Source organism: Alosa pseudoharengus, unplaced genomic scaffold, assembly GCF_046254945.1.
Source record: "Alosa pseudoharengus isolate Yale_2024_CS ecotype anadromous, Long Island Sound unplaced genomic scaffold, YU_APseudo_1.1 YU_APseudo_1.1_scf_10, whole genome shotgun sequence".
Taxonomy (NCBI): domain Eukaryota; kingdom Metazoa; phylum Chordata; class Actinopteri; order Clupeiformes; family Clupeidae; genus Alosa; species Alosa pseudoharengus.
Genome location: NW_027468565.1, coordinates 10,357,384 through 10,378,949, shown reverse-complemented (window position 1 = coordinate 10,378,949; position 21,566 = coordinate 10,357,384). Strand labels below are relative to the sequence as shown.

At 41.0% G+C, this 21,566-nt stretch overlaps 1 protein-coding gene across 4 annotated transcripts; it reads right to left on the bottom strand.

The window, feature by feature from the left end:
- Positions 1-646: 646 nt before the first annotated feature.
- Positions 647-13,895, bottom strand: impdh1a (IMP (inosine 5'-monophosphate) dehydrogenase 1a). 4 transcript variants are annotated; one of them, XM_076263115.1, is made up of 16 exons: positions 13,621-13,895; positions 12,959-13,057; positions 9,256-9,304; positions 8,049-8,150; positions 7,747-7,821; positions 7,340-7,546; positions 7,063-7,150; positions 6,383-6,594; positions 5,881-5,971; positions 5,373-5,468; positions 4,908-5,051; positions 4,672-4,816; positions 4,270-4,413; positions 3,495-3,578; positions 3,223-3,239; positions 647-2,523 (listed from the first exon to the last, which is right to left on the bottom strand). In XM_076263115.1, exons 2-16 carry the CDS (start codon positions 13,054-13,056, stop codon positions 2,423-2,425), a joined length of 1,653 nt encoding a protein of 550 aa, XP_076119230.1. In that variant the 5' UTR covers position 13,057; positions 13,621-13,895; the 3' UTR covers positions 647-2,422. The 4 variants fall into 4 exon arrangements, with proteins under 4 accessions (XP_076119230.1, XP_076119239.1, XP_076119245.1 ...); XM_076263124.1 differs by having other exon boundaries at positions 6,395-6,594; positions 13,621-13,894; XM_076263130.1 differs by lacking the exon at positions 3,223-3,239 and having other exon boundaries at positions 13,621-13,893.
- Between the last annotated feature and the right edge of the window lie 7,671 nt (positions 13,896-21,566).

Here is a 21,566-nt window from a genome sequence, read left to right as displayed (position 1 = left end):
CTCTCACCATGCTGTGCTGCTTACTGCTGAAATGTAACCATTGTGAAGAAACAATGATAATTTATGTACTTTTTCATGTACAATTTATAAGACTATGCAAACTATATGTATTGTCATACAATAGGTGACTGAAAATGCCATAATAAAAGATCCAGAAACCAATGTAGTAAAGGTTGTGATCCAAATTCAACTTCTCAGTAAGGTCCAAGTTCACACGTGAATTAGATCAAGTGGTGGGGAGAACCTGCTGACAGCTTTGCCATAAATAGCTCTTTTGGCAGCTTATACTCTAAAATCAATGTGCCATTGTACAAGTGGGTCAATACTCCCCCCTACTACCCACCAACTGGCTGATGGCTGAAATATATATGAGTTAATGCTGCTCCCTAGTGTTGACTGCAATGGCAAAATGACACAACAGAGAACATGTGTAGTTACACAGATATATTCAATTTAGTGAGAATGAAATAGGAGGAATAAAGATAGATAAGTAGAGAGAGAGAGAGAAAGAGAGAGAGAAAATCAGATAAGGTACATAGTGGGTGCCATCACAGTTATAACTAGGCCACTGCTCAAAGACACTACTTTGATTTCAACAAGGTTCAAGTCAAATGAGAATGGAGACTGGAAAATTGGTAATCAGGGATTGAATCAAAAATTTTATTCAACCTACAATCAGTTATTTAACAAGTGGTCTCAAAAATGATGGGAAGTATATATATAAAAAAAACATGTCTACATGTCAATCGTCCTTGCTACATCTCTCTAGCTATGTCACCCACACACACACACACACACACACACACACACACACACACACCTCTAAGAAGTCTGAGAGAATGCTACACAGTCACAGTAACAGAATTAACATTGAGTTGAATCTGACCAACACAAACTTCATTCCTGCAAGCTGATACAATTGATTAAAAGCGGACAAGAGATCTAATGATTCTCAAAATAGAAAATCGTTAGGTATCTCTATAACTGCAAAAACATTTGATTTCTAAATAACTGCAAAAAACAGCAGGAAACCTGAGAAGCTGAAATCAGCGACACTGAAGCTATGTAGCTAGAACTACACTGAAGGAGTGCACAAAGCTCACATGAATCACTGGCTGTTGGTGCTGAATCTGACACTCCTTCCGATTGCAAAGTGCTGAACTGCACACAGAAGAATTACAGTTGGACACTAACTACAACGCAGACAACAGCAGACAACAGAAAGCCAACCCATGTTTTATTTCCACAAAAAATGTGAACTCTTTGAGAGCATTACTTTTTACTCTGACAGAATTTATGTTTCTGTTTCTGTTTACGTTTCTGTTTATGTATCAACATGACGAAAATTCGACTTAGAACTAACGGTGCAAAGTACAATCTCACAAGAATGTCTGTTTGTAAGGCGATCAGGCGGAATGAATCCCTGATGTCAGGCTTTACGCTTTGCTACTTGCCCCCTATACCTTTCATTCATTCTACTGAAAGGCATGGAGAGCATACAGTGAGCAGGCTAGCACAAGCTAAACAAGCTAGTTCATATGCTCTCATATTTAACCTGTCACAAAACCAGGTCTCACATACGGTAAAGAGGGCATTTAACATTCATCTGATTATATAGAGTATTTGTGGACAATACCTGTAACTCCCTCTAGGTAACAGTGATATCTAGGTAACAGAAATATTGCTGGTCAGCCAAAGGGTAGTACCCACAGATTTCTCGAGGTCTTTAAAGGTAAGGTATTCTTGTGACTTTCCAGAGGACAAAGAACCCTAATACGCTTCACTGTGCATTATGCTACCAAAAACGTTTATGTAGAACACCCAGTGTAGTCCTTCAAGGTCCTTACTCTCCCTCTGTGTGTGTGTGTGTGTGTGTGTGTGTGTATGCATGCGCGTGTGTGCATGTCTGTATGTGTGCGTGTGTGTGTTTTCACACATCTCCTGCTACAAGTATTAGTGAAATGGGTATTCCATGTCAAGTGTGCAGAGAGCTACAGATGAACTGAAATACACACACACACACACACACACGTCACAATCTACAGTGAGAAACAAACCAGAGGTTCTGGCAGCTTAGAGGAAATGAAAAAAAGGGCAAAATTACACCACACTTTAGAGCAGTGAGTTGGGTCTCGGAGTTGATTGTTCGTGTGTCCTGCGTGTCCAGTTGCGGCCAAGGTGAATCACGGGCCAATCTCCTGACCCCTCCTTCGGCCAGCAAGTCTGCAAGCTGAGTAGCCTTCCCACTCTACATGGGGACTCCAAGACAGCAGAGAGAGAGAGAGAGAGAGAGAAAGAGAGAGAGAGAGAGAGAGAAAGAGAGAGAGAGAATACAGTATTCTGCTCATGTGGAGGAGGGGAGGGCAGTACAGTGTTCAGGTCATGAATACCGCTGGACTGGGCTGGGCGGGGGTTGGTGGGGTCACAGGTAGCCGTTGTGTTTGAGTGATGCTGGCGTGGGGACGTTGGGAGCCACACGGCTCTGGCCTCGGCTGCCTCCATCAGTAAAGCCGCTTCTCATATCTGCAGACACAACACATAGGTTGTGAGTGCTTTCTGCGCAAAACACACACACACACACACACACACACACACACACACACACACAGTACATACTTGCATAACACGCAAACAGAACCACATACACAAAAAAAAGCATGCGCACACACACCCACACACACATACACACACACAAATCCCATAGTCCCTTCAGTACAGTGCTAGAGTGTGTAGTGCAGTTGATTTCCCAGTTGGTGATTGAGAACTGTTCATTAAACACATCACACAAGTCATTTGAAGCTCTTGCAAAGTGAAACAAAATCCTAACACATCCATGTAAAGACATATCATTTCCTTTTTTTCCTCAGGCTCTAAGGCATGGTCTATGCTTCCCAAAGAATGGCAGTGAGCACTTTCAAAGCCTTTGTTACAGACTTTGAAAGAGCTGGAGAAAAAGAGAGTGAGGGAGGGAGAGAGAGAGACACACACACACAGATAGAGAGAGAGGGAGAGAGACACACAAAGAGAAAGAGATGGAGAGACCATTGGGAGATTAAAATATAAAGGGAGAACTACGCAGTTAGAATTTAGTGAAATGAGGAAACTAGAAATGCTCCCCCTAAAGTCCAAACTGAGAGCTATCGTTTACTAAAGCCCTTTCACCAACAGTACAGGCACAGCATGGGGGCAGTGGTTTACAAGCGCAAGGTGGCGTGTACTTACATGGCACAAAAGAATATCTATGATGTGCATGAGTGAGAAAGAAAGAAAGAGAAAGAAACAAGAGAGGAAAGAAAGAAGACAAATTTGATCTCTAACTGCTACTATTTCAAAACAACAAACAAAACAAGAATTTAGCCCTCTTGACTCACTGAGAGGATGACAACAGCATTTTGATATCTTAATGATAATAGCTGGGGGGAGATACTGTAGAATATTGCAGCAGAGAGCAGTATGATCAAGCGATCACAGATATGCGGATGTTGCTGACTTACGAGTGAAGACCATGCACGCCGCCTTCCACCTGTGCAGACATTGTCCTCTTCTCAAACTTAAGCTCTCCAGAGTACATCATGGAGCTGGCAGAGAACACAGTGACACCAGGGGGCATGTTCAGCATGACTACAGCCTCAGAAATAAAATATACACACACATAATCTGGCAAACACATCAACACACAGTAAAGTTAAGCCCTCACAAATGAACACATGTACAGTATGTGTTACTGTACATGTTTACAGATACTACACAGATCTGTAGATTATATATATATATAGATAGATATATAGATAGATAATACCAGCTGAGATAAATTGTATTGTTTTAATCATGGCAACCCTTTCGCAATTATGTATGCCCATAATGTAATCTGAAAACTGCTGCCCTGATTAAAAAAAAAACAATGAAACTAATCTCAGCTGGTATTCTGTCTAGAATGGAGTGGAATGGAAATTTCCAAGTGACCCCAAACTTTTGACGGGGAGTGTGTGTGTGTGTGTGTGTGTGTGTGTGTGTGTGTGTGTGTGTGTATGATCACAAGTAATTACAGCACACGACACAAATTAATGAAACCAACAATTCCTGTATAAATTTACAAATGTGACAATTAAGCTTTCCAGCTTGCAAATATATGAACTGTGGATGGTTTAACAATGAGCCTGTAAATCTCACACTGTAAGCTACTTTACATCACTTCCTGTAAATATGCCAGCAGTCACACTTTGCTAAGCATTCATCTGAGTGAATAATGTTGTGCGTGCAGTAGCTTACCGTAAGATGGACAAACTCTTAGCCCCGATGTCCTGGCAACCATGCTGGATGCCTGCTATGAGGTAGGGCACAAATTTATGGATGGAGCCTTTGTCTTGCACTGACCCCGATACACCTTGAGCCACCTTCACTTTATCTCCCTCGCTACGAGTGAAAAGACACAAGTATGTGTATTTACACACACACACATAGACACACACACACACACACACACACACACACACACACACACACACACACACACACACACACACACACTGTAAAAGAATGTTAACATTACATAACTTTTAATGTCATCTGATCTCATGATGTACTGCTCAGTGATGTCCCAGCTTTGCTCTATGATGGAGCCTGGTAAAGAGCGTCTAGGTCTAGCTCTGATTCCTGGCTCTACAACACTACCTGAAGTATCGCTTCTGGCTGCTGCTGTTCTTTTCCATGGCATCTAGAGAGCCCATCCCGCGGTACTTCTTCAGCCGCACGCCATCTGAGAAGAAATACTCTCCAGGAGCCTCTGTGGTTGCCGCCAGCAACGAGCCCATCATCACTGTCAACACAAGGGCCATAAGTCATCAAATGATATGACATGTTATGAATACTAATAAATTATTAACACACAGTCACACTGAGTAACCCACCTGTTGATGCACCGAGTGCCAGAGCCTTAACCACATGCCCCACCGTCTGAATGCCACCGTCTGCTATAACTGGCACACCAAACCGTCGGGCATATTCTGCAACTTTATACACAGCTGTACCCTGTGGTCTCCCGACAGCCATCACTATGGTAACACACAAATGCACACAAACAACACAAACATACACAAAGGAACATAAGACCCCTTTATCCATTGTGTCAAAAGTCACAATATTTTGGTTGTTTACAGCTCCATACTCTATTTTGACCTACTTTCATTTTCAGCTAAATGTAGACTGTTTGCAACTGTTGTTCCACTGTTGAATACAAACCCTTGTCAAACATTATACTTTAACAAATAAGGCAATTTCAGAGCGTTCATCGTATGTCCTGTGCCTTGTATGTAAGTGTCCCATGTGTCCCATGTGAGTTTGCAAATAAAAGGAGAGTCCCTGGGCTGCCTGACCTTCCTGAGTGATGCAGATGGAGCCGCAGCCCATGCCCACTCTCAAGGCGTCCACCCCTGCATCGATCAGGTTCTTGGCCTGCGCTGCAGTCACAACTGAAAAGACACAAAGCCATGTGGCCATGAGTGAAGTGAAGAGTTTTGAATGAAATGTAAATAACAAAAGTATTTTTTTTCAGTTTTAGTAAAACATAAACGCGTAAAGTAATGATAAATATGTAATACTATCAGAATAATCTAATCCCACTGCAATAACATCAAACCAAGTCCAGTATCAGCACCCTCAACTAATTATGTTGACTACAATATGCTGCAGTATTAATATCATCCAGTTGGCTACAAACAGGGTACAATATTAAAATCATAAATCAAAGTGCAATAACAAGAAGTAAGGCAAATAAAGAGGAACCACTGCCATTATAATACTGAATACTGTGTTCTCTCTCTCTCTCTCTCTGATTCGACAAACCAGATTCTAAGTGTGATGTGGCTGCCATGCCTTGCCTACCGTTTCCTCCCACCACCTGCAGCTCAGGGTACTTCTGCTTGATGTAATTGATCATGCTGATCTGGAACACTGAGTTCCCTTGGGATGAATCCTGGGAACAAACACAATTATTACACCAGATCTGCACACTAGCACAGCTAGCTGCATACACTAATTGAAAACAACAGGTTCATTGCATTGCCTGCCTACATTTCAATCTCAATCCAGTTGTACATATAATGGTACAGACATTAGTTATGATGTTAACATAATGACAATAATTGACTGTTGCTATGGTGATTCATTCACTATGAACTTCATTCCCATTTGTTTGTATACTTTATTTTATTCTTTATGTTTCTTAGTCTTTTTCATACTTAAATTGAGCTACCTTCTTGTACCAAACAATTTAGACACATTTCACCAAATTTCACTCCTACACCAAAGCCCTAAGCCCATATATTTCTATCAACTCTTCCCCACAATCTCACATTTTATTACAGAGATGACCTTTGACCCTGACCGTAGTCCTCACCAACACGACCACGTCCACTCCGGCCTGGATGAGCAGGTCCAGCCTGTACTTGTCGTCCTCGCGAGTTCCTATGGCTGCCCCACACAGCAGCTGTTTGCGTGAGTCTTTAGAGGCCAGCGGGTAGTCGCGGTTCTTCTTCAGGTCTGTGCGCGCGATGATGGCCACCAGCTCGTCGTTGTCGTTCACTATAGGCAGCTTCCCTAGGGACACGAAGAAAGAGGAAGACGAAATGACATGTCTCAAACATGCAACACAGATTTTAAGATGAGCTATACAATTCAAAGAATGCGAGTGGACACATGCTGAAATGTTCAAATGAGAGGAGGAGGCATATGTTTTAAAAGCCTCAATGCTGAGAGATGATTATAGGCTGAATCAAGAATTGACACCAATCTCATACCAAAAATATATCATAAATATAGTTTCTTAAATTCTCATACAATTACGGTATTCACCATAATTTCCATCTGTTTCTCATCCATTGTTGATGTTCTGATTTACCTCTATCAGTAAGCTATTGAAACTAATAATATGACAATATGTTTCAGTAAAAACATTAGGCATAGGCATTTTTCAAACATATTCTCTTTTGTACATATTATTCATAGGTTACTACCATGTTTGTACTCAGCATCAGTCTTATTATTATAAAGAGCTCCCATTCTCACCTTTCTTACTGCGTTGGAGAATGTCATTGGCCTCTTTTAGTGTCACACCAGCAGGTGCAACAACCAAATCATCCCTCTTTGTCATAACCTGGAAGATTCACACTATCAAACCTTCTCCGCTGGGAGAGTCCCAATAAGCATGACACACAGTATACATACTACATACTTCACAGGTACCTAATGAGGCTAGACAACCTACATAAACACAGATAAAGGCACAACATACACACCCTGTTACACCCTGCAATCTATGTAACCATAACACAGATTCATTTACCTCCTCCAGTGGCTTATCATGGTCTTTCTCAGACAGGAAGTCGATGTCTCGTGATGTGACGATGCCCATCAGCTTGCTGCCCATCTTGCCCGTCTCCGTGACTGGGATACCAGAGAAGCCGTGTCGGATCTTCGCCTCGAACACGTCACCGACTGTGTGCCTGGGGCTCATCACCACAGGGTCTGTGATGAAGCCTTGCTCGAATTTCTGAAGTGAACACACACACACACACACACACACACACACATACACACACACACACACACACACACACACACAAACACACACACACACACACACACACACACACACTGATGTGAGGACTTGTCTCCAAACATATTCTTATGTAAGACCAAAAACATACACACACACACAGACCACAAGCAAATCAAGCAAACAGAGCATACCTTCACTCTCCGAACTTCATTGGCCTGAAACTCTGGAGTGCAGTTATGATGGATGATGCCAATTCCCCCCATGAGCTGGGACGAAAAAGCAATCAATCATGGACCAATCCAATTATAGATACACTTGGTGTCTAAAAATGGCAACATGTAATGAGTTTCTTTCTAGTAAACATGCACACAAACATCAGCAGTCTACAAAGGAACACACAGTAATGTTTATTTTATGTGAAGCCTACCTAATGTAAACTAAACTGATTTAGCCTTTAATAAATGAATATCTTCTAAAAAGAATCTGAACTCACTGCCATTGCGATGGCCATGGAAGACTCTGTGACAGTGTCCATTGGAGAGGAGATCAGTGGGGTCTTCAGGCTGATCTTTCTGGTCAGGGCAGACGTCAAATCCTAGGTGGCAAAATGTAATGTAACACAAACAATGACCTCACAATCAGTAAATAAATCTGCGACCACACTCATTTATCATATATCAACAACAACAACAACAACAACATATTGCATTTATATAGCACTTTTCAAGGTACCCAAAGGGCTTTACAGTAAAGGGGGAACGTAACTAACGACCACCAATTAGTAGCATCCACCGGGTTGATGCGCGGCAGCTATTATGCACCAGAGTGCACGCCCCAGCTTGAGGTGGAGAGTGAGGGAATGAATTAATGAGGGGGGCCGATTAAATGAGCCAGGTTGGAATTTAGCCAGGACATTAGGGAAACCTCTACTATTTCTACAGTGAGTCAGGACCTCGGTTTTATCATCTCATCTGAAGGACGACATCTCCTACAGCAAAGTGCACTGGGGCACTGGAATTGATTTAAGGGAAGAGTGTCACCTGCTAGCTACCCACCAACCAGTCCTCTGGCCATTACACTAACAGCAAACCGGCTCCACATGTACAGAAGTTAAAAATGGTAAAGCAGTATGGTGATATCTCTGGTGTCTGTGCGGTTATATGGTTAGCTGACTGTTGTTGTGGACTGCTGTCTAGTTTTGTATAAATGCTCATGATGTGGATTACCAGTGTTGTCCACAGACAGAGAGGCTTTTTGCCTCCATCGACCAGACACCATGCCTGGCTGTTAATGAGTTCTCAATTTTGTTGGTTTGTGTAGTACATAACATCTCTGAGGACATGTGAGCTTAATCGGCCTGTGTCAACATGTCTAACTCACCTGGGAGAGAGGGCAATAACAGATGCCCCTTCACTGCCTACTAGCCTCCTTTTCATTAGAACACACACATACACACACATAGGCTTCAGGTTTGAACCAACAGCTGACACTATCACACATTAGTTAGTTAGCTGGATGTGCGTGTGTGTGTGTGTGTGTGTGTGTGTGTGTTTGTGTGTGTGTGTGTGTGTCTGTGTGTGTGTGTGTCTGTGTGTGTGTGTGTGTGTGATGTGTATGTGTATGTGTTGTGAGATCAAATAATGCAGTTAATATCAACTGAATGAAGGGATGAGTGTGTGAATCATACTGTGTAAACTTACCACTTCATCAGAAGTGAAGTCAATAAAACCAGGAAGGATGAGAAAGTCACTAAAAAGCAAATAAAAAATTGGGGTTAATATTATGCACAACAGACACCATGCAAACCAATGCTTTCTATCGATTTCTTTCTACCGTACATATAAACACACACACATGCTTGTACACGCACGCACACAGACACATGCATGCACACACTCACACAAGCTCATAAACAAAGCACAGCATGATGACAGTGCAGCTGCGTGTTGTGGCTGGAGGCAGCTGCACTGGGAGACAAACATAATCACAGCACCTGCTGCTCACTCATTTCAGACTCACTGTTGAGATTGGGTTTATCTGGCAGGCTCTGGGAAAACTTCTGGCTGTTTTGTCTACAGTTGAAGCTAACTGAAGCTAGATGAGCACATGCTCAACCAGACTTTAGTTATGTTTTAAACTACACCCCCCCCCCCCTTCCCGCCCCAGTCTTTGAATATGACAAATTTCACAAAATTGTGCCATTAGTTTTTCTATACCTTTCTTACCCACACTCGGATTGTGCCCCTGACCACAGACACTTTAGAGTTCCTCAGGAGGTCAGGTCAGGACAATCAAACAAACTAAGAGCCTCTCAGGGATAATGGTACATTACGATGTCAGAAGGCCTAATCAGCTCCCACCCATGTGTATGTGTGGATGTCTGAATTTGTGAAGGGGGCTTTGAGTGTGTGTCCTGTTAGTTCTTGAGTACTTCATTAAAGTAAGGCACAAGGTTAGAATGTGCATCTTGTGGGTTCAATTACTGTAGTTTGTGCCAGAAAAAGGTATTCAAGGTGTGCGTGTGTAAACTGTTTTAGTGTCTCTGTGTGTGTGTGTCTGTGTGTGTATGTGTGTCTGAGAGTGGATGTATATGGCTGTCTACAATATGTCGCTCTGCCCACGGATCTGTATGTTGATGTATCTGCAGAAGGCTAAATGTATTACTGAGCCTATGATGTGTGCATGCTCTAAATGACTGTCCTAGATCCTCAGGGTTTATCCTACATACAACTGTATTTATTTCCACAGTGTGTGTGTGCATGCGTGTGCATTAGTGTGTTTGTTTTTTATGTGAGTTCACATGTCCTCTGGAAATGCACCTTATGTGGTAATGAGGGATTATGTAACATACTTACGACTGGAGGACAGTTAATGTTCTTAGGTGGTTACTGATACCATCATGTAAACATATACTGTGCACTTCACAAACTAAAAAGGTTTAAAATGCTATTTTGACTTAATAGATCCACATGGATATAATGGATATCTCTTTTGTAAAGACAGCCAAATAGATACATTTTACAAAACATTCTGGCATTCCTCTTTCCTCTCGTCACCAAAAAAAGAACAGAAAGATTCCTCCAAACAGCCAATGGCACTCGCACAGAAGATGTCACTAGCCAAGTTTACATGGAGTTTTTTTGTCCGTCCGATTGAACTATTCCCATTGAAAAAAAACGTCTGTTTACATGGCCGTCTGTTTACATGGAGTATGTTCTATTCCGAGCAGGTGCTCTCAAGTGCTTTAGAATCTTTAATTTGAATAGCCGTTGTTGCCTTCTTGAGAAGAAACAGGAAGCAATCCGATTGACCGTATACATGGCTGTTCAATCGGAATAGGAACGGACTACATCACCTCTTTCATTCCGATTAAAATTCTGATCGGATCAAGCATTTTATTCCGATTGAGGTGTTTATATGACAATTTTTTATTTCGATTGAGCTGCTATTCCGTTTCTAATCGGATTAAAAGTGTCCATGTAAACGTGGCTACAGTGTGCTTACTGTAGTATAACAAACCAGGACAAGAATGACATTACAACATGTTTGATTCACTGACTGGAATTATTGGCTAAACAAGAAAGACGAGGAAGGTAGATGTTTACTGAGCAAGTGGCCAGTTTAGTCTCGGAGCAAAATGTGTGTCCCATGGCATTAAAAAGACTGAGAGAGCAGCAGTAAGTATGTGACTGTTGAGAAACCACTGATAATGTGTTCCTGAGAGAGTGAGGCCAAACATAACTGAACTTAAAGCGAGTGAACACACCTGCCACAAAAGGGAATGAAAGAGACAAACGCTGTGGCCTTGCACTGACCACGAGAACCTAAGCCGTTCCTCCGTGGCATCTCCTCCAGATAAACCCTCCATTAGTCCAGATTAAACACTGCGCCTCCTGCTGCCAGAAATAGACGGCAGGACCACCGGCTGCTTAATGGCGGCTAATGACTGCCCATGTAAGCTGGCAGGGCAACTTGCTAATGGGTGCTGCCCGCCCTGGGCACACGTAAGTGCTCCTGCTGTTCTAAGATGTCCCCACACTGATTTCGAGTAAACATGGAAAACAGCAATCCCAAACACTGGGACTGAGATATCAGGAGCAGGACATTGATGTTAAATAACATTTAAGCACTAGACATTTATTGGGGCCTAGTGGAGACTCTGCTAGGGAGGTGCCAGGGTGGTGACCAAGGCACTTTGTAGAGCTGTTAAAATATGGCCGACACTGGCATGCTACCTTGTAACCATGACAACAGATGTTTCCCCATAAGCTGTCTACAGGGGATGTGCTATAATTAGAAAGGGGAGAGGGGTAGCTTGGGATGGAGGGTTGGAAGTGGGGACACAGCCTGTCTGCATGAGTACTGAGAAGGCCTGCAAAGTATACTGTTTCCATGGATACGGTGTCTGAGGGAGAAAATGGAGAAAGAGATCTCATCAACAGATGTCCACTTTGTGGACGTGAGATTTGCGTGTGTGTGTGCGTGTGTGTGTGTGTGTTTGTATGTGCTTATGTGTAAAAATCCCTTCCCTCTCCACTAATGGAGCAATCAGTATATTATAAATTACATAAACCAATATTCTGTTGAAGCATGACATAATCTAAAATCACTGTCATGTATGTGTCTGTAATGTTTTATAGGAACCCCTCATTTATTTCTATATTACTTAACTTTAAGTTTTAGCTAAGAGGAAGAGTGTGACTGATTCAGCAATCCATATCAGCAAGCAAGTTCTCCACAGCAGAGAAAACATATATACCTACACTGTGGTATGTGAAGAGAGGAAAAGACTCTTATGGTCATGTGATTCATTGCTAGCATTCTGATTGAATGATCTCAAAACATTGCCCATAAGAATCCAAATCGTTCAGATTTGCCCAATCTCATTGGGAAAGTGTCGCTCAGCAACATTGCCCAAAACGTTGCCCCGTGTATCATCACCTTTGTTGTTCTGACTATATCATTGCATTGTGATCATATTTTTGCGATACTGTAAATATTCTTTGAATTATTTATTCATGTGTGTTCGCCATGGCTTTTAGTACATTAATATTCATCGTCAATACTAATCCAGTGCCTACTTAATGGCTGTAAATTGCAGCAACAACATAATTGACACATATATTATATGAGCTAGGTTAATGGTGCCTTTAATCTTTTAGACGTGTATGCCATTATAAATGAGAATACCATGACAGCATAAAAACTTCCAGTGCTGCCTTTTTGTCTTGCATGAGTATAAAAGGAAACTGTGTGTAGGCTACAGTATGTGCACGTTTGTGTGTGTGTGTGTGTGTGTGTGTGTGTGTGTGTGTGTGTGTGTGTGTGTGTGTTTGTGAGCACTGAAATAATATGTTTGACTCAGTTACACAGTGACAGAAATCATGAAATGTTACAACTTACTTATAAGTAAGACCATCTCCAATTGCAAAAAGTTGCTGGGCTGTCAAACCATCTTCTGGCACATAACCTGTACCTCCGCTGATCAGGTAGTCTGCCATGCTGTGTGACAGAAACACGAACACACACACACACACACACACACACACACACACACAGAATGAAGCTTAACCACATTCTTTCACACATTTTTTTCAACTACTGTGTAGGCCAAAAGGAAGAATCTTGCCTAATATTTAGGCACATATTGTTTACTAGAGTTGACTGATGGCCTAGTAAAATGGCTGAATTAATTATAGAGAAATTGTTCTTTTGGAGGTAGGCCTATAGGCCATTGACTTGGAACTTATGTTTAAGTTTGACATAGCCTAAATATAGTAGCCTACAGAATCCTAATAATAGCATCTTACCAAATGTCATAATTGCCTACTAACTATGTATCTCAATTTGTTTATAAACGTCACGCCACGCGGAAGTTCTATTTAAAATAATAATGGTAATGATGAAAATAAATAAATTAAAAAACAGCATTTTTAGCATTCACGTAGGTAGCCTAGGTTATGTGAAATGTTTCTTTCATTGATATCTGTAGCATACCCAAGCTGTCAGCTGAGCCTGCAGACGAAAATGAAAATAGACAGTTCGCTCAGACTGCTACTACTCACTGCTTTTCTCTCTGCGGTCTGATTTGAGGCTGTGATTGTCTCCTGAGTTCTATTTTCTCGTTTCAGAGGGAATGTCCCACGCATGCATCCAAATGTGTTCAACCCCTCGCTGTCTCTCGCCGGCACCACGGCGCTAGGCTGGCAGCACTGTCCGAATCTCCGATATAGTACTTAATCGGGAGGGATGGGACAATGGGCGCGTCATATCCTCCCGTCAAGCCCTAGTGGTAGCCCTACGCCTCTCCTGCGACGACAGAATGTTTTCTGAAGTCCCTCGTTCAGCAGCGTAGGCTCATGTTAATAACGCTGTATTTTTCAGTTATGCTCACTGATTAACCAGTAGGCTACCTGGCCAGTAGCTCACCACTGAGCTGGTCTGCATTTGTTCCGCATCTAATCAAAGTCCGTTTGAGATCCAGATATTGTCCGGAGGTCATGGTTATGGTTATTATGGTTATGGTTATTATGGTCTAGAGACCTGGTGATAATGTTTTTTTTTTTGTTTTTTTTACAGCAGGGCAAGGCTTAAAGGGCTACGAGGACGCATAAAGTGTAATGTTGGTGTTTCTGCAACTTGACTTTGGTTCCCCTAACCCCCCCCCCCCCCCCCCATTTTAACCATCACAATCTGTAACACACACACAACACAGTTATAAAGTGCTGTTTAAAATAATAATAATAATAATAATAATATACTGTAAATGATGAGTAGCCAAATGAAAACAAATGTTTCAATAGGCTATGGCCCATATTGCAGAAACACCTACACAGTAAAATTCCAAGAGTTAAAATGACAGAGTAGACTGTTATTGACTCTAATAGAGTTACATTTACTACAGTTGGAGTAAAATGTACTCTAGCATATTAGTTAAAAAACAGAGTTAAAATCACAAGAGTTAATCATCCACCCCATTTTCTCATTTGGACGCCATTTTAGAAATTTCTTGGGAGATGTTTGCCTAATTATTATTTGGATATTATTAATAAAAAATAGTGTTTTTCTTCTGGTTAATTCCAAAGTCATTCGGTAGCTTTAAGATTTTTTTCTGGACTAGGCTACTAAAAAATTACTTGCAAGTTTGTAGGCTAGCATGTGCTACAGTAAAATAGGCAAATACTGCTAAGCTATCACCCATAAACCAGGCTATAAACGGAGTCTCTGTTATCAAGCCATAGCTGTTCACAAAGAATAGTCAAAGCGAACAAACATTATAATAATAATTATTATTATTATTGTATGTTTGTTACATGCAATTGTGTAAGGGCTCAGACAAATTACTAACTGGCGAAACGTGCCCTCTGGCATCTCACGTCAGAGACGAACGTTAGTAGCTTATCACCCACTTCCTTCCATTTGAGACTGCAGCGACGCGACGGAGCCTGATTAGAAGAATGAATCTCTCTGTTGCAGTTGAAGGTGAGTAGATGTTCATCTAAAATACACTTACTAGAGATTTATTTCACATGTTCCGTAGTATGCCGCGAAAATGATAAACGATAAGTGGTGACGCGAAAGAGGAGTGTAACTGAACGTAAATGTATGGTCAAGATATCGTTCTGAAATGTGTTGACCTTCAGGAGCTAACGTTAACGTTAAGTTAACTGCTAACGAAGGTTGAAAGTTAACATGAACGTTAACGTTACCTCTGTGTAACATGAGGTACATGTCAATTCGTGCTCCTGTATTGTACAATGCTATACGTTTTTTTATCATGTTAATATTTACTCAACCAAATATGATACCAGTATAATCGTCTTTAATGGTTAACATTGACTTGGTTAGCCTATCAGCCAACGTAGCTCTCATTGGCAGCTTAGCATAATGCAAATCAGATATCAAATAAAGGCTATGGTTAGCTTAATGAGGTAACAGTTACTGTTGTTAGCTACTTAACATTAACAGTCATTAATAGGGCAAATTAGCTTAAAGGTCATGCTCTACTAAAAAGCTTGTTTCACGTAAAGCAGGCATCCATAAGCATGAATTTGGCCTTCACAAGTTGGTTATTTCAAAACTAGCTGCATTAATTTACTATCAAGGACATGTGTTGATTGCTGAATGTGCATCATTGATAGCATAGAAGACACGTGTTCAGTGCAAAGTGCCAACAGGTGCACGTGCCACATTTACTAGTTTAGTCAGTGTCACTGAGATAGTTGTTACCTGGTTTGTTTTAAGAAAGTGTTTTAAAAGTAGTGTTGATTTTGTCTGAATGTTTGATTTTATGTTTTTTCAGGATGTTGGTGAAAGTTAAATACCAGGCAGACCAGATACATTAAAATGGTGGAAACTGATGCCACTCTAGAGGATTTCTTTAACCAAGGTACTGATTTATTCAATTGTTGCATTGTTTAAGTCTATTGTCAGGTTTTTTTTGTAATGTTCTGTTAATTTTTATTTTAGTGTTCATGAAATTTGATATTGAAGCCAAACACCAAGCTGGGCTAAAATGTATGATGAGTTTGGTACAGAAGATTGACAACTATGTGTCTGAAGATGTGGTGAAGGATCCAAATTGTGGTGTATTAAAGCTGAAGCCTGCAGAAGATGATGGTGAGTTGTATTATGGAATGTAGTTAAAACTTGGTACAAGTTTTGTGAATATATCAACAGCGGTTGCAACACATTGTTTTGATGGAATGCCACTCTGTGGGGTTTGTGGATGTTGATTATGTCCGTCTATGAGCCTTTTTAGTGTTTAAAAATCTCAGTCATCAAAGACTACATGACATACAGCCGTCACAGGTACTGGACATGACTATATTACTGATTTATTCTGTCCTCTGCTTTGTAGTAGATGCATTATGTGATTCAGATGACACCACTGCCTTGTCTCCAAATAAGCCCAAGGGAGATGATGGGGTAGAGCAAGTAAGTGGCATTTTTTCCCTAGTTAAATATTGGTAAAATCTTTATGCTGCCTATTAACACAAAGGTAACCTAAACTGAAACCCACACTGAGGTATTTTTTTTTTCTTCAAAAAAATTCCACACACTCAGATCTGTGCAAAATGATCTTTTTATTCTAGATTTCGGTCATAGACCCTCTTCAGGAATCCTGAAAAAGGCCTATGACCAAAAGCTATATAAAAAGATAATTTTGCACAGATGCGAGTGTGTGGATTTGTCATGCTGTGCTTGACTTTTGACTTTAAATCCCAGTATCTCAACCACCAGATGAACAGTATTTTTTGTTTCTTTTAAATGATTGAACTTGAAATGAAACCATTTCATAAGTATTTCTGCATACAAATTGTAATGAATCTGTTTAAGATCAAATACATTGTTTACAGTGCACTGAATTTCACATTGATCTCCATTTCTCAAGGTCACCGAGAACTGTCGGTACAGGGAAAAAACAAAAAACAAAAAAACAATCGGATTCACTTAGCTCGAGATGCTGCAGCCAGGAAGCTACTGCGCTACACTCTAGCCCCAATGTTCATGACCCCAGAGTGTAGCGCTGTAGCTGCACAGTCGCTTTAGCTGCTGGCTGTAGCAACTCGAGCTATGTAAAACCGATTGTTTTCGTTTTACATACTCGGTGATCCAAGAAATGGAGATCTATTTGGAAAATCGCTGGATTTCCCCTTAATGCTGTAACTCACCCTACTTTATACTGTTTTATAGGAACATTTCTATGATCCAGCCAGCGGATCAGGGTACCTGGCCTGACGCATTAAAACAATTCAGAGGAAAGCCTCAGGAACCACAAAGTCCAGCACACAATGAATATAATGGAGGACCAGCTTCTGAAGATGTGCCCGAGCCAGTCCTGAATGAAGAACAGCTGAGAGAGGCGGTATCTCTAATGAAGCATTCTTCTGATGAAGAAGTTGTGCGGCTGAAGGTGAACGTTTGATTATCGTCAGAAAAAATGGTCCATGACCCTCAATCACCTCATATGCTTGCAACATTCTCTCGATTTGTGGATGTAATGGATCAGATTGAGCAAGACTGTTACTGTTTGGTGAGATTTCAGCGAAGCTTCTTGAGAGGTGGTCAACTATGTTCAAAGAGAAGACTATTAAACAGAGTAAAGGTCTTTCTTCCTCCAGCATCGAACTGCAAAAAAGGATCCAGGTAGCAGAATCACCACATGGGCTGTGTCCCGGTAGAACACTCAGGTTAAAGTATGGTGAGACTGGGTGTTTCAGGGACATTTTCTGGCTTTTAGAAAACATTTGGAAAGGTTACATGAGTATAGCGTTAATAATGTTCATGTTTTGGAAAATAACTGTAGTGAACACACAAGTAATGATTTGGCGGTAGATTTTGATACAGTGGTTCCTGTTATGCATTCTGCTGTACATGAGATACAGGTTGAGGAAACTATTCAGTTTTTTGAGTGATAAGCAAAGTGTTGAGGAAATGAATCATACTTTAAGTCATCTTAAATCTCTTCTAGGCCCCATCCATTGGATCATGCCTTAGGTATGAGCTACACCAGGCGCGTAACTGAAGCGATCTGTTCGCGACGCGTAAAATTCATTTTAAATGAATGGTCTATTTTTTTCAAACGTACGCGCCGCTATCACATCTGGTGTAGCTACCTCCATTGATTATAGTGGCAGCTAATTGTTGCAGCAGACGCTATGCGAACGTAAAGCTTCAGTTACACGCCTGGTGTAGCTTCACTGTTAGAATGTGTGGACTTAAACATGTCGGTGATGCTAGAATGTTTCAGTACAGACTGTAGAGTGAGTAAAATTGGTATGTAAGCTAATGTATCACTAACAACAACTTGATATTATGTTCTAGTGGCTTTGTTCCATTTGATGCCAAATGTGTTGTACTGTACATGCATTTACAAAAGGAAAAAAAAAAAAAAACTTTTTATATTGTATATTGATACATTAACATAATATTTTGTAATAAATATTTTTTCAATAATTTGTCTATGTCCTTCAGATTTTGTAGAACTTGATAAAGGGTAAATAAAGACAAGCAAAATGGTGACTCTAGCAAGAGTAGCTGGGAATAAACTCTGAATAGAGATAAACTAAGATTACCCCATTAAGAGTTAAGATGACTCTGGAAAGAGTTGTTGGCTTATAGAGTAGATTTTTCTTTACTCCCTGTGGAGTTTATCTTGGTGATTTTCCAACTCTCTATAGAGTAAATTTAACTCTGAAAAATGTGCTCTAGGAGAAGAGTCAAATTTACTCTCTGTGGGGTGGGACCAATGGGTCTCTATGACAGAGTCAGAATCGACTCTATTAGAGTCGAAAACAACTCTGTCAATTTTACTGTGTAGCAATAACCTGAGCCAGATCATATTGTACATCTATCTTGTCTTAATTCTCACAGAACATAACCTTCACTGACACTTACATAATGCATATAATCAGAACTAACAAACAGATGGATCCCAGTGGCTTTTGGTTTCACTTGAAGCAGACTTACCAGGGATTCACTTTCAGTTAAACAGTGGGAATATATAAAATACCACTTGCACAAGGAATATAACATCTTTCCTGTCTACTGAGAGGCCTACCTGGGAAAACTACCAAATTAATATTTTGGAGTTCGGACCAGGTGTTTATCTTTAATACTGCTCTGGCATTTAGCTGACCAAAACAGTCAACACAATGGCTTCTCCTTTTCAGCCCTCAGGAGTTTAATCTCAATGTTGGATTAAATATATAGGCCTAGCAGCCCTCTGATAATTTAATCCACCATTACAGTGTATTTCATGTCTCATCAGCTTTGAGTGCTTCTGAGTGAAATGATACGGCTGAAAGCAAAGAGTCTGTCAACACACTGAGGCATGGCCCAGCCTGCCCAGACCAGATTTGCATTTTGTGGTGGGCTAAATAACACCAGACTGGGGGCATAAGAAATAGAAAAATAAGAATCAGAAATTTAAAAACATGCATAATAAAGCCTGATATACCAGATAAACAGGCCTAATCCCAGGTGACTCTTTGGTATATGCTAGTATAGAATATATTACATCATTTTTGAATAGAAGTTAATGCCATTTACAGCGGGGTACCAAAGCCCATATTTGAATACCAAAGAAGAATACCAAAGCCCATATTTGCCTGAAAGAAATGTGTAGTGCAGACTTTTTTTTCAGATGTCATCTAACTGTGAAAATGGTGGCTTGTTGAACTCATGGGTTCCAAGCCTGTGTCCAAGCTCTGCACCAACAGACTACTTCATCTACCATCCATTCAAGTACTGAATGCTTCAAGTAAACAGTGCTGTCCAGTGAGTTATTCCCTTATAAGTCTGGACATGGAACTTTGCTCACAGTTTAAGAGGATCATTCTGTATACTTAAACTTATCTGTATACTGAGTTGATGTTATTTTAGGCAGCTCATCACAGGCAGTGAAAAATACACTTGTGAATGGGCAACTTTTGATAACTCTTATAACTCACTACACAAAGTTACATATCAATATGAGATGTCCTTACACCATATAGGACTATTTGTTGTTTGTTTGTTTGTTTGTTTGTTTGTTTAAATGTATACATTTATACAGTATGTTAGTGGTTTGTTTGACTGCCCAATTACTGTCCTGCAGGTTGGAACTTCTTTTCCAGTAAGAGGATTTCTGTTAGGTCATATCTAGGTGGAGGCTCAATGTGCTTTTTAAAGCAAGGCTTTCACGTCACAACTTCGAGTCAAAAAATTTTGGTTTCAATATGTAGTTTAGTTTAATGCTATCTTCAACCACACAATCTTTAGTAAATGTATGTATTCTCACTAGTATTGTATGCAGGAGTTTCATAAAGAATAGTTTAAAAACTGTTCTATTTGTTCCGCCTGTTCAGTTCCTCCAGTGAAAGTGCGTGTCTGACTTGCATATCTAGGAACTAGACTAGACTAATGCAAACGACAAAAGCAATTATTTTAATACGCAGAGAATGAGTTTGTTTGAGAATGTTCTGGCTAATATTCATTACTGATATCAAAGATCCATGTAGCTGTAATCGCTGTAAAGGATATTTTAGAGGTATTACATGTGTTCTCAGGTAGAAATTAGGAACAATAATATATTAGGCCAGAGAGTAGCTGAGAGCTTTCACATCACTCTTATCACTTCCCTCTTCCTTACTTGTGTTTCTCTTCCTTTATTTTCTGATCTAAAACCTTCATAGTTTTCAATTCAATTTCAATTTCAATTTCAATTTCAATTCAATTCAAACATGTCAGCCAGTCCAATTTGTTGTAAGACTATACGAAAGTCACAGAATATTCTCCCACCTCTCAGGTTCATAACCAGCCTGTATGCGTGTGGCACTGTAGCGCTGGGCCGCAGTCTCATGGCCGTGTCCGTGCCCGTGGGGCGCTCCATGGACAAATGGCCCATGCAAGTGCTCTCCGTCTCGGGGCGAGAGACGTGGACGCGCCGGCTCTGTGTCCCCCACGATGCGCCGGTAGTCTATTTGGTAGCTGTCCCGCTCGGAGTCGCCGAAGCGATCATACCCATGCCCCTCCATCTCCTCGAAATCCAGCGTGTCGTCCTCCACCGTGCCCCTCCCAGAGGCCACCCAACCCCCCAGGACTGACACCCTCTCTCAAGAACACCGAGGAAGGGGAATGGCCCTCTGGCTGTCCACTGCCCTGGCACGCCACGCGCTCTACAGCACTTGTGCACTCACTTATGTGCTGGTGGCCACTCAGACAACTGCTTTTGACAAGTGGATCCCTGGAAATGGCTCGGTGACTTGGGCTGTGTCTGCTCAGCTCACTGTCCAGATCTCCAACGATGTCAACATGTCTCTCTCAGTAAACTCCTCAAAAACCTCTTTGGGCAAAGAGGCTCCCACAAGACTTAATCCACAATCCTAGTTGTGATAGTAAGCTTAGGTGTAATTCATTCAAGTGGCAGCAACATGCAGATATGAAAAAGCTCCTGCAAACTGTTGTCAAAGAGAAAGTCTTCACATGGACACGGAGACATCCAGAGAGGGTTTGGGAACTCCACAAG